Below are 12,643 nucleotides of genomic sequence, written 5' to 3'. Positions count from 1 at the left end.
AGGGAGAAATCCTTTGACTACTCCAGAAAAGATGAGCTGGTAAAGTACAGAAAGATCTGTGTTAGAGAGAGACTGCTGCTTCTTAGTAGGCAGGGTTCACTGTATTAATAAAAGATGAGTTATTCAAAGCCAGGCAGAAATGTGCTTTTGGTCAAGCAACAGTTAATGACATGGCCTCTCTCTCCACCCTACTCTTTATATAACAGAGTTACAGTGAAATAGAAGCCAGATTTGAAGAACTTGCATGTAGGATGTATTTGAAACCTCCTTTTTGGAACCCAGAGTAGAGTGACTGAAATCCTTGGAATTGGAATTATAGAAGCTGTCTACAGACAACAGGCCAGAGGCCTTTGCAACCAATGAGCAGCAGAACCATTAGGTGATAAGAGAAGGGACACTAAACCTAGTTTCAAACAGGCTCACTCCTGCTGGCACTCACCTCGCTGAGGGAAGGGAAGCGTTCTGTCCCAGAGTCCAAGCCACTGTCCCCATCTTGTGAATCCAGAGAAAGCCGGCCTGACAAGAAAACAGCTTACTCAATAGGGAGGAGCTGTGGTCTAGGGAAAGGAAGAACCTTAATCTGGGAACTTGTACACAGAGCAGAAAAGTGAGGCTGCCACCCTCCTTTCTGTTTTCCTTTGCCTCTCTTGTCTCATGACCCCTTGAGTCAGAGGCTTTACCTGCCTCTACACCTGTGCAGCTCAGGCCATGCCATCTGAAACAACACTCCATAGCTCTGTCTCACAAGTCTTAGCCCTCACTTCATCTGTAACTCTCCCTGGTTCCCAATCATTTCCTCTTGCAACAGTACTGCTTGAGCTCCTGAAAGTGCCAGGTACTTAGGCAAGTTGGCATCTGGACCATCATCATTGCGGCCTCTCCCTGGCACTTAGGTCCCCAGTGCTACTGGCTATACATTCCTTTCTACTGAATGAATGGTATCCAATTTCCCTGTGCTCTGGTACTGCTTTCTCTCATTACTCTATTTTTAGAGGCAGGTACTATATTTTCTTTCTCTGAATCTGCCTCATGGAGAGGGGACAACAGATAAGAAACCTGGACTAGGGACATGCCAGAGAAAAACAGGGTTGGGGGGTGGGTACTCACCTTCTGATGATCTCTGGCTGGTGTCAGCACATAGTGGAAGTATATCCTAAAAAAAAAAAAAAAAAGGTCCAAAGGGTAAGCAAATTCTATTAACTTCTCTCCTACTGTTTTCTTCTTCCAATCACCCCTTCCCTCAGCCTCAGCAGATAATATCTGCTTATAATTAGTGATGTCTTCTGCTTTATTGCCTTAAAAATACCCAGCTATAAGAGCTACTGCTTCATTTGTACACTTTCGGGAGGATGGTGACCCCTAATGGTAGAAGAGAGCTTTACCATCAGAAGAATTCCAAAAATTCACTTGATTTATAACTATGACCTCAAAACATCTATTCCCTTCGTTGCGCTGGACACAGAAAGAACTCCCTATCACGGGGGACAAAATCTCAAGAAGGTGACTGAGGGAATATGTGAGAATTCCATCTCTAAAGGTCTTTGAAAGTGCTGGCCTAGGGCTACCTGACCAGCCAATGTAGAGAGAATTATATTAACAGCGCTTTACTGTTTATAAAGCCCTTTTTTCTACATCCCATTTAGTTTTTCAACAACTTTGAGGCAGGTACAGAACTCTCATGTTATAAACGAGGAAACAAAAGCCCAGAGATCTTAAGTAACTTGCCCAAGCTACACAGCAGGTAAACTATAAAGCCAGGGTTGCACTGAGACCTTCTGATTCTAGGTGGAGTACTTCAGACTCCGGCTCACCGAGCACAGGCAGCGGTAGCAACACCTGCACAGGCACGCTCTGACTCCGCAATAACCCTGTTAGGCGGATCCTGCTGTGATCTCCATTTCATAAGTGCGGCCACCAAGGCTCTCTGGGATTAAGTAACTTGCCCAAGGCTTTAAAGCTGGTGAGCACTGGGACTGAGGTGTAAATCTAAATGTTATAAGTCTAGAACTTGAGCTCCTATCACCCATGTGACACTGAAAAGTCCTTTAGAAAATAAAACAGCTTAAGTTTGATTAGCCTGTGTTTCCCAGGTTTTTTTGATCTGGACACTCTAAAAGAGAAAGTGGATAATCCTCAAATAATTTCTATTGGCTTTGGCAAATATTCTTGGAGATCTTAAAGTTTCTGTAAAGTTACTTCCTATATATCCAAAGAATTAAGGCCTGATAGAGATAAGTAAGACACTACTAATAGCAAACTCCCTCCCTGACTAGAACAGATAGGTACCGTCTCCTTTCTGGGATTTTCCACAAAAGTGTGTTAGCTGTTGCTATAGAAATGCCTCAACTGACTGGGCATCCTTTACTTAGCCTGACTTTTAAAAGTACTCGTATTTCTTTGAGAAGACCTGAGGAATAAGTGGTGAAAAAAGTTAACAGGTGAATACTGAGTGAAATCAATGTACGAATATGTATCAGCTATGAGGAAATTACCCAGAAGGAAATGGATAATTAGAAGACTATAGCCAATAGTAATTTATTTCATATTTCTTTCTTTCCATTGCAACTGTAAGCTCCTGAAAGGCTTTTTCTTTTATGTCTCAAGTGTCAGGACGGTGCTCAGTCTCTGTGGCTCTAAATAAAAAATCACAGAGCTTTGTTTCTTTGTTATATACTAAGCACTTACTACCTCAGCCTTGGGGTCTTTGGCACGACTCAGGAAGCCTTCTGCCCTAGCTTTCTCACAAATTCCACCCAGTCCACCTGCCGGTACCCATCCTAGAGCTATTCCTACTATCACTCACCACTAAGCCACCAGTCTCCTGCTGGATCTTCAGCTGTAACTGAGTGACTCGCCGCCGGGCACCTTCGATCTGCTCTTCTAGCAGGCTGGCGGGGTTCCGGCTATACACCTCACAGATACGCTGGGGAGCGGTGAGGAGGACAGGGTGGAGGGGAAAAGGCAGAGGGGTGGTTAGTAGAGAATGGATGACTTGCCAGTGAGGGGAACAGGCAGTTATCCCAAAAGAAAGGGGAGAGAGATCTTCGCATTCCAGTAGATGCACGTTATTTCACCATCAATTAGGAGCAGAGAAAAGTATAAATGGTGAGAAACAGAACACATGCAGCAACTGGAGAAAGATATAACACAAAGACCTGTCCTAATCTGACCCATTCTTGAAAGGCTGGCTTAATTTCCACACCCTAAATAATATGTCCTTTGACTGCTTGACTCTCCAGATCAGCACACAAAAAGGTGCCAAAGTGGAAACTCCCACAGTGAGAAGCACTTGAGATGAGAGGAAAAAGTGTGGATGAGGAAAGACACCATAGCTCTCCCCAGACCTGTAGTTGGGAATCCGTCTGACACTTATCTAGCATTCCTTGCAGCACACAGGAGTGTAGCACACACGTGTAGAGCTTGGGCGTTGCAGTCAGGGAGTCCTGGTTTTGAATTCTGGTGCCTCCACTTACTAGCTGTGTAGACCTGGGCAAGCTTTTATTTGTCCCCATAGATAAAAGTACCTGGAGATGACAGTACCTGCCTCGGAGAGCTGAGCTCTAAGGTCTAAATGAGATTATGGATGTAAAGTGCTTAGCAGAATGTCTGGTGCTTAATTACATGACTGAATATGGCCAGGTATTATTATTTCACTACAAAAGGAAATACTCAGTAAAGCTGTCTGGTTAAATAATTAAATAAAGACTCTGAGTGCATAAATTCTCTAAGCTCATCTGGGGCCTCACTATTACCTGCCCACCTGTTTTACAAATTCCTCACACTTACTTTTTTCATCTTTTCCAGGTCTAGCCCAGCAAGCCTTCACCCCTTTCCTCAGCAAAAAATATCATCTGGTAATAACTTTCCTAACTTTATTTCACTTCAAAACATTTGCAGCCATCCCTCCCTCCCCCAGAAGAGAAAAACTGTCTATAAATCTTTTGGAAAGTTAATGTCTCCAATTGCCTCAGGCTCTTTTAGGCACTAGTCACATATCTTCAAAGTCTTCTCCTTCCAATGGTTCCTTCTCCTCAAGTTTCCAGTTTTAAAAACAAACTACTACAACAAACTCATCAACTTTCCATCAACTCATTATTCTTCAAGTCACTGCCTCAGTTTTTTTCTCCTTCCTTTCACAGCCATGTATTTCAAAGCGGGACAGTAGTCTACATGAACAGCCCCACACTGCTTTGCCTTCCAGTCACTCCTCCATCTGGTTCTTCCCTATTACCTCAAAGAGATACTCTTTCAAACAACAAAATGACGTAATTGCCGAATCCAATGGTTTCTTCTAGGTCCTCTTCAGAATGCAGCCCTCTTGACTTCCTAACTCTACACGATTGTGTCTCCTTACACCCCTCCCCAAACTATACCTTTATCCCTGCCTCCTCTCCTAAATTCCATCCTCAGCATTCTTCTCGTTCTCTGCACTTGTGCCCTGGTGCTAACATCTAGTTTGCAATTTCAACTACCATCTTTGTGCTGAGGATACCCAGATGCACATTTCAACCCAGCCTGGTCTCCTGAGGATCAGCCCTGGTACCTCCATATACTCTGTGATGGTCTTCTGATCTGAATGCCTCAGGGGCACCTTGAAGTCGGCACACCCAAATATGACCTTCACTTCTTTCCCCTAAACCCTGCTCTTCTCCCTGTCTCACTCCATACATGGCATCACCATCTATCCAGGCACCTAAATTCGAGGCTATCTTTTATTCTCTTTTTCTCTACCTCCCCCTTCCAACTGATAAGTTCTACTGATATGACTTCTGAGATGTCTCCCATTGCCATTCTCAACTTTCTGTTCTTATTAAATTTGTCATCATTTCTTACCTATTTCAATAGCCTCCTGGATGATTTCCTTATGTGTCAATCCACTTAACACACTTTTCTAAACAACAATGACTTGAAGATATGTATATTTCCTACTCAAAAATCCTTTGATCAATTCCCACTGTCTTCAGAATAAACTCCAAGCCCATCAAGGCCCAGAGCACTTTGGAGTGAAAAAGACCGATCCCAACTCAAGTGTCACCTCATGAAGACCTCTTTGGTCACTGCATAATTAATTATTCCTTCATTTGGGCTTCCATGGCATTAAAAAAATTATTTTAAAAATTATCATTGACATGTAATTTACTAACAAATGTCATCATTTTAAAGTTTACTATTCAATGGTTTTTGAATACTCAAAATATTCAATGGTTTTTGAATGGTTTTTGAACTCATAGAGTTGCTTCTTTCATTTAGTATAGTGTTTTCCAGGTTCTTCCATGTAATACTACTTCATTTCTTTCTATGGCTAAATAATATACCTTTGCATGGATATACTGGGTTGGCCAAAAAGTCTATATGGTTTTTTCCATAAAATAAATGACACATTTTTCATTTTCACCAATAGCTTTATTGATGTGAATATTCTGAATATGTCAGCTATCTCCTGTGTGGTATAATGTTGATTGTTCTCAATTAATGTTTTGATTTGATCGCTATTAACTTCAACTGGTCTACCCAATTGAGGAGCACTGTCCAGCGAGAAGTCTCCAGCATGAAACTTCTTCACAAATCATTTTGTGTTTTTTTCCCCAATGTATACTTTATTGATTATGCTATTACGGTTGTCCCATTGTTTTCTCCCCTTTAATCCCATCCCCCTGCACCGCCCCCCCCCCAGCATTTTTCCCCCCCTTAGTTCATGTCCATGGGTTGTACATATACGTTCTCTGGCTTCTCCATTTCCTGTACTGTTCTTAACTTCCCCGTCTATTTTGCACCCACTATTTATGCTTCTTATTCCCTGTACCTTTTCTCCCATTCTCTGCCCTCCCCCTCCCCCTCTGATCTCCATTTCTGTGATTCTGTTTCTGTTCTAGTTGTTTGCTGAGTTTGCTTTTGCTTTTGTTTTTAGGTTCAGTTGTTGATAGTTGTGAGTTTGTTGTCATTTTACTGTTCCTAGCTTTTGATCTTCTTTTGCTTAGGTAAGTCCCTTTAACTTTTCATATAATAAGGGCTTGGTGATGATGAACTCCTTTAACTTGACCTCATCTGGGAAGCACTTTACCTGCCCTTCCATTCTAAATGATGGCTTTGCTGGATGGCATGATCTTGGATGCAGGTCCTTGCCTTTCATGACTTTGAATACTTCTTGCCAGCCCCTTATTGCCTGCAAGGTTTCTTTTGAGAAATCAGCTGACAGTCTTATGGGAACTCCTTTGAAGGTAACTGTCTCCTTTTCTCTTGCTGCTTTTAAGATTCTCTCCTTATCTTTAATTTTGGGTAACGTAATTACGATGTGCCTTGGTGTGTGGCTTCCTTGGGTCCAGCTCCTTTGGGACTCTCTGAGCTTCCTCGATCTCCTAGAGGTCTGTGTCCTTCCCCAGATTGGGGAAGTTCCTCTTCGTTGTATGTTCAAATAAGTGTTCAATTTCTTGCTCTTCCTCTTCTCCTTCTGGCACCCCTATGATTCGGATGTTGGAACGTTCAATGCTGTCTCAGAGGTTCCTAGGCCTCTCCTCATTTTTTGAATTCTTGTTTCTTTGTTGAATGTTTATCTCTTCCTTCTGCTCCAAATCGTTGATCTGAGTCCCGGTCTCCTTCCCTCCACTGTTGGTTCCCTGTATATTTTTCTTTATTTCACCTTGCATAGCCTTTGTTTTTCCCTCCATTTTGTGACCATACTCAACCATTTCTGTGAGCATCCTGATTACCAGTGTTTTGAACTGTGCAACTGATAGATTGGCTATCTGCTCATTGCTTAGTTGTTTTTCTGGAGTTTTGATCTGTTCTTTCATTTGGGCCATATTTCTTTGCTTCAGCATGCCTGTTACGTTGTAAGGGACAGAGCGTTAGGTATTCACCAGGGCGGGGCTGCGTTGTGGTACTGTATGTGGGGGAGGGGTCCGAGAGAGAAAGCAGTGCTGCTTGCTCAGCTTTCAGCCGGCTTTCAATCACTTGCCCCACTACCCACAAGCAAATTGGGTCCTTCTAGTGCTGATTCCTCGGTGGGTGGGTTTGTGTACATTCTAGGACCCTGTGGGTCTCTCCAATGAACTCTCCTGTGAGGCTGGGAGTTTCTCCCACTGCCGCATCCCCCACAGGGGTTTACAGCCAGAGGTTTTGAGGCTTTCTTTTCCTGCACTGGAACCCTGGGTTGCATGGTCTGTCTCACTCCCCAGCTGTTCCTCCCACTTTATGTGCACGCAAATGCGGGACTGCCCAGTCCGTCAGCTGTTGCCTCGCCCACCCGGTCCTCCAAGCCGCCACCTTGCTGCGCGTTCTCTCCGCTCCAGCTGCCCATCTCCGCCTCTCCTACTGGTTTGGATGAATGTTTCTTCTTAGCTCCTTGGTTGTTGGACTTCCATACAGTTCAGTGGTCTGGCATTTCTCATTTGTTTGTTTCTTCTTAAATTTGTTGTTGTCCTTCTTTTGGTTGTCCGAGGAGGCAAAGTGTATCTACCTATGCCTCCATCTTGGCCGGAAGGTCTTCACAAATCACTTTTGACATGTTTGATCAGTCACAGCACCTTCTGCATACACTGTGCAATCTTTCTTTTTGGCGTTTCAGTTACATTTTTTACCTTTCTTGAAGTAATAAAGCACAGTATGCTGAAAATATTGCCTATTTTATTTCATCTTCAATATTAAAATGGCTACACAAAAATTCACAAATTTTTATAAGTGTTTAAAAAAATGCAAGCTGATATGACATCTTTTACAATACAATACAATCTAACAAAATTATTTTGAATGAAGTTAAAGAAAACTAAGTGTTACCAGAGCCATATTACAGAAAAATCCAAATGATCTTTTTGGCCAACCTGATACCACGTTTTATTTATCTATTCTTCAATTGATGAATATTTGGGTTGTTTCCACTTTTTGGCCATTATGATTAATGCTATTATGAAGGCTCATGTATAGGTTTGTGTTTGAAAATGTTTTCACTTCTCTTCAGCATATACCTAGGAGTGGAAATGATCATCTTATCTCTGTTTTTCTCTGTTTAATATATTGAGGAACTGCCATACTTTTCCACAGTGACTGTACTATATTTTACATTTTCACCATCAACGGTGGGAATAGAGTAGGACTGTGAATATGTAGGTAAAATGTAAACAAGTATTTCTCCAATTTCTTCACATTTTCACCAACAACTATTATTTTGTTATTTTGGCTCTAGCCATCTCAGTGGGTGTGGAGTGGTATCTCTTGTAGTTTTGATTTGTATTTCCCTAATGACCAATGATACTGAGCATCTTTTCATGTGATTATTGGCTATTTGTCTTTTCTATTGGACTGTTTATTCAAATCTTTTGCTAACTCTAAAATTGGGTTGTCTTTTTATTGTTGAGTTTTAAGAGTCTTTTACTCTTAAAACTCAACAACACACATCCTAGAACGAAACCCTTATTAGATATATGAGTTGCAAATTTTTTTATTTTGATATTTTATTTATTTATTTTTAGAGAGGGAGAAGGGAAGGATAAAGAAAAAGAGAGAAACATCAATTGGCTGCCCCTTGCCATGTCCCTGACTGGGAACCTGGCCCACAACCCAGGTATGTGAATCAAACTAGCAACCTTTCGGTTGTGGGATGATGCCCAACCCACTGAGCCACACACCAGTCATGGCTGAGTTGCAAATATTCTCTTCCATTCTATGAGTTGTCTTTTTACTTTGATAGCGTCCTTTAAAGGACAAAAGTTTCTAATTTTGACGAAGTCCAATTTATCTTTTTTATTTTTGGTTGTGCTTTTGGTGTCATATTTAAGAAACCACTGCCTTATAAAAAGTCAAAGATTTATAACCATGTTTTCTTCTAAGAGTGTTTACAGTTTTAAAAAATAGTTTCAATTCTTACATTCAAGTCTTTGATCTGAGTTAATTTTTTTTTTTTATTGTGTGAGGCAAGGGTCCAAATTCATTCTTTTCATGTAGGTATCCAGTTGTACCAGCACCATTTGTTGAAAAGACTATTCTTTTCCCACTGAATTGTCTGGATACCCTTGTGAAAAATCAACTGACTATAGATACGTGGGTCAACTTCTGGATTATTAATTTTATTCTATTGATATATAGGTCTCTTGTTATACCAGTACCCCGTTTTGATTATTCTATGACATTTGTCAACATGTATCATCATTTACTATAAAGCAGTATAACTACATCTTCATTCATCCACTGATATCCCACTAGATTACAAACTTCTTAAAGGAAAAGTTCATTTCTCATTTATCTTTGTAACCATTCTAACTTTTGCCCCTAGGACCCTCCCTCCCTCTAGCACTGCAACACACACACAGCAGGAACTAATAAATGAGTATATTTTTGTAAATTTGTGTCTTTGACCTATAATGAGTAGCAATACCTCCCCCATCTCTTTTGCATAGAGAAATCCCACTCTTCAAGGCCCAGCTGAAACAGAATCCTCTGTAAAGTCTTCCCCTACATTTCCAATTATTACTCGCTCTCTCCTTTCTCTTACTGGAAGCTCTTTGTTCTTACCACTCTCTCCCCTACTGTATTTTCCTCATTAGATTTTAAACATGTTAAGGACAACAACTGTCTGATCTTATTCATCTCTGTATGTCATAGAAACTAAAACAATGCTTTGCATACAGTGGGCACTTACAGAAATTTACTGAATTGAAAAGAAGGAGTGAGGAGCTTGCTGCAAGCCACAGCTACTATAGCAATCTAGTGATTCCACTCTAGCCAGAGTAATCCTCTTATTGTTCTCTATGAATATCACTTCCAGGCCTGGAAACCTCTCTGTATCCTTTTTACCAACAGCACCCCCATCTCTATCAGCTTGGCTGGACATTCACCTACCTACCCCTTTCTTCCTTTCTCCTGACCCTTCCTTTCCTGGAAACCAGTAAGATCAATTCCAACTAACTGATTCTCCTCATTTCTAATGTTCTCTCATTTTATTCTACTTGTCTCATCATTTGTTTTTGTTTTGTCTATGTAATCACTATTCTAATCTATTATCCATGAGCTATTACCCTATTCACTCCATTGGTCAAATTCTTCTTTAACTGCTTTAACAAATTCTGTTGGCCTCTGACAATTCCGTAGTGGTCCTGGGTTTTAATTTTTAAAGTTTTATGATAATAGGATATGGCTTGTACAGTCAGTTGTACACATTGGCAGATTGCTCTGATAAAATATTGTTTCATTAAGGCAATGGCCAGTCTACTCTCAGCAGTGACCTTACCTGTAACTCTCTTTCCTCCTGCCTCAGCATATTCCTAAGGATCTGGGTGGCATGTTTTTGAAATTCGGGATCCTAAGAATGAAAAATATGATAGTAGTCAGAGATGGGGACCAGCTCAATTCTTTTTTACCTGCTGATTCTTGGGCAAGGAAAGCTACGAGAGTTGAGTCTGCATCATAAATGTGTTTTGTCTGACACTTGGAACCTCAACAGAAATCAGTAATACAATCTTACATTGACTTTACCTGAACTTCCTAAAAACCTTGCTGTAATCACCTCTGGTATCAAATTGCTCTCTAAAGTCTCCCAGGACTCGCTGGGCTCAGTCTTCTTTCCAACTGAAAAATCCTGTTCCCCATTCTGTCTGCACCTTGCCCTTTTAACACCTCACACAGCTTTCCCTGGACCTTGGGTTCTCTCCCTACTTGTGTTTTTTCTTTCCACATTTCATTCCTCCAAGCAGTGTTTTTCTCCAGGAAGCCTTTCTGCTACTGTTCCACACCTTGCTGACAATGATTAGCAACAGCGTTTAACTCTATCCAAGCCTGCAGGTGTGGAAGGAGCACTCTCAAAGGGCCTCCTTAGAATCACCCATACATTTAGGAAACATACTGTATGTTGCTGTCTGACGAGACTGCACATGCGTTTACATGGAAGGAAAACCTCTGCTTACCAGCATACCATTCAGTTTAACCTACTTTCCCCCCAGTGCAAGTTATTCAAAGGGGCAACAGAGTGAGGAGAGGAGCAGGAGGACCATTACCTGCAGAGGTTTGGGTCCTGTGATGCGCTGTGGAGGTGGCAGAGGTGGAGGAGGTGGTGGTGGTGGGATCACAGGGGTGGCCTGGGGAGTTCCTGCTAGGTCTGGGTCCTGCTGGAGCCCAGAGACACCAACGGGTGAGGGTGAAGAGCCCAGGAGGGTCAGTGCAACATAGGCACCAGCTGAAGGGACAGACAAAGAAGGCTTGCTCAAGTGGTATCGTTCTGGACAGCAGAAATTCAAACTAAAAGGAGGGGGTTCTTTCTTCCTTCTCCTCTTATTAAACTAATGATTTTGCAGATATTATTAGTTTACAAAACTAATAATAATATGGGGGGGACTTGTAATGTCCCCCATTCTCTAATTCCTGCTTCGCTGTCCTTCATCAACATAAGTACCCCTTCTTTCCCTTTCTTCATGCACATACCTCAACCAAAATTCCACCAGAAATATCTGGGAACACTCCTGAGTCTGCCTGATCAGTCCCTTGTTTCCTTCTTTGTTTCGCTAATTTAAGCGGCCAATGTAAAGCCTCTAATATGCTGTCTGCCTGGCACATGAAAGGCACTCAAATTCCAGCCTTCCACTCTCCTCAAACTTCCCACGTCCTTTAACTGTTTCCTCAACATTTGTTGCTTCTGTTTGATTACCTGGGCAAATTCAACTGTTGCATCATCCCAGCTGTAAATATAATATTTTTGCTTCCCTCCTCCCACCCCCCAAATAGGAAACAAATGAGGAAGAATGTCCACGAAGGGGAGAGGGGAGCAAATGGTGTTTCAGTGAGACCTGGCCTTAGTGAAATAGGGTCTAAATGTGAGTGCAAAGATGGCTGTCAAAGTAAAGATGTTAGTGTCTCCACCTGAAATGATAATAGAAAATCGTGGCAATCTAATTGGATCATTCCACATCAAGATTAAAGATGTGACTTCAGCTGCCTCCCACATCTACAAAGGAAACGTCCAGGGTCAACAGGCCTGTCCTCTCCCGCCTTCACTCCCAGTCCTTCTGCTCCTCTACTGGTCAGCTCTCTCCAACTCACATTTGATAAGCTTCACCACCTCCAGGTGTGAGCTGTTGGTCACCATGGTGCCGTTCACCTGTTGGGAGGGCAAATGATATTGAGTAATGATGATGGAAACCTGGGGATCCTTGTACAAGTTCAAAATGCCACTTCTTTAGGAAGCTGTTTTCCAATGCTCTTTAACCACTTCTGGTCACTTATTCACTCAAATTCACATTATGAATTTGTTCCTGTTCACATCTGCCATGTGTTTTGTCTTCCCAGATAGTCTGTAAGTTTGCGGGGATAAGACCTGCAGCTTCATTCATTCGTCTGTTCATTCATTTTAAAATTTTTGGTATATACTTTTTTCCCAACCATTAGCCTTGTACACATGTCAACTGACCCAGTGTTTTCTCCTCCTTGGGGAAAGGAACCTCCTCCTCATCTAGGATTTCTGTAACAGTATGAGGACTCTGTATTCCAAAAGAAAGCGCTGAAGCAACAGGGAAGACACCAGTAGTTTAGAACTGGCAAGGATCTAAGGTCAGCATTGTATGGGGAGAGAGTACCTGCCCCCTGACCCGAGAATCTGAAGGCACTGAATCCTTTGCTAGTCTCAATGCCTCCCTCTTAATCTTGCTTTTGTCATTTGTGAAAT

General features: G+C 41.9%; 1 protein-coding gene across 10 annotated transcripts in view; it reads right to left on the bottom strand.

The window, feature by feature from the left end:
- The window catches only part of ARHGEF11 (Rho guanine nucleotide exchange factor 11), a 123,037-nt gene that overhangs the window by 40,200 nt on the left and 70,194 nt on the right, over positions 1-12,643 (bottom strand). For 8 of the 10 annotated variants that reach the window (XM_054563093.1, XM_054563100.1, XM_054563095.1 and 5 more), the window contains 6 exons: positions 12,022-12,079; positions 10,983-11,161; positions 10,220-10,291; positions 2,804-2,923; positions 1,108-1,153; positions 440-516 (listed from right to left, as the gene is read on the bottom strand). In XM_054563093.1, the coding sequence (XP_054419068.1) occupies positions 440-516; positions 1,108-1,153; positions 2,804-2,923; positions 10,220-10,291; positions 10,983-11,161; positions 12,022-12,079 (552 nt within the window). The remainder of the gene's footprint in view (positions 1-439; positions 517-1,107; positions 1,154-2,803; positions 2,924-10,219; positions 10,292-10,982; positions 11,162-12,021; positions 12,080-12,643) is intronic. The other 2 variants (XM_054563101.1, XM_054563102.1) reach the window with 1 other exon arrangement.

The sequence above is a fragment of the Pteronotus mesoamericanus genome, unplaced genomic scaffold, assembly GCF_021234165.1.
Source record: "Pteronotus mesoamericanus isolate MK-2021 breed Mesoamerican mustached bat unplaced genomic scaffold, CSHL_Meso_final scaffold_705, whole genome shotgun sequence".
NCBI classification, from domain to species: Eukaryota; Metazoa; Chordata; class Mammalia; order Chiroptera; family Mormoopidae; genus Pteronotus; species Pteronotus mesoamericanus.
This window is presented reverse-complemented; position numbering and strand designations above follow the sequence as displayed.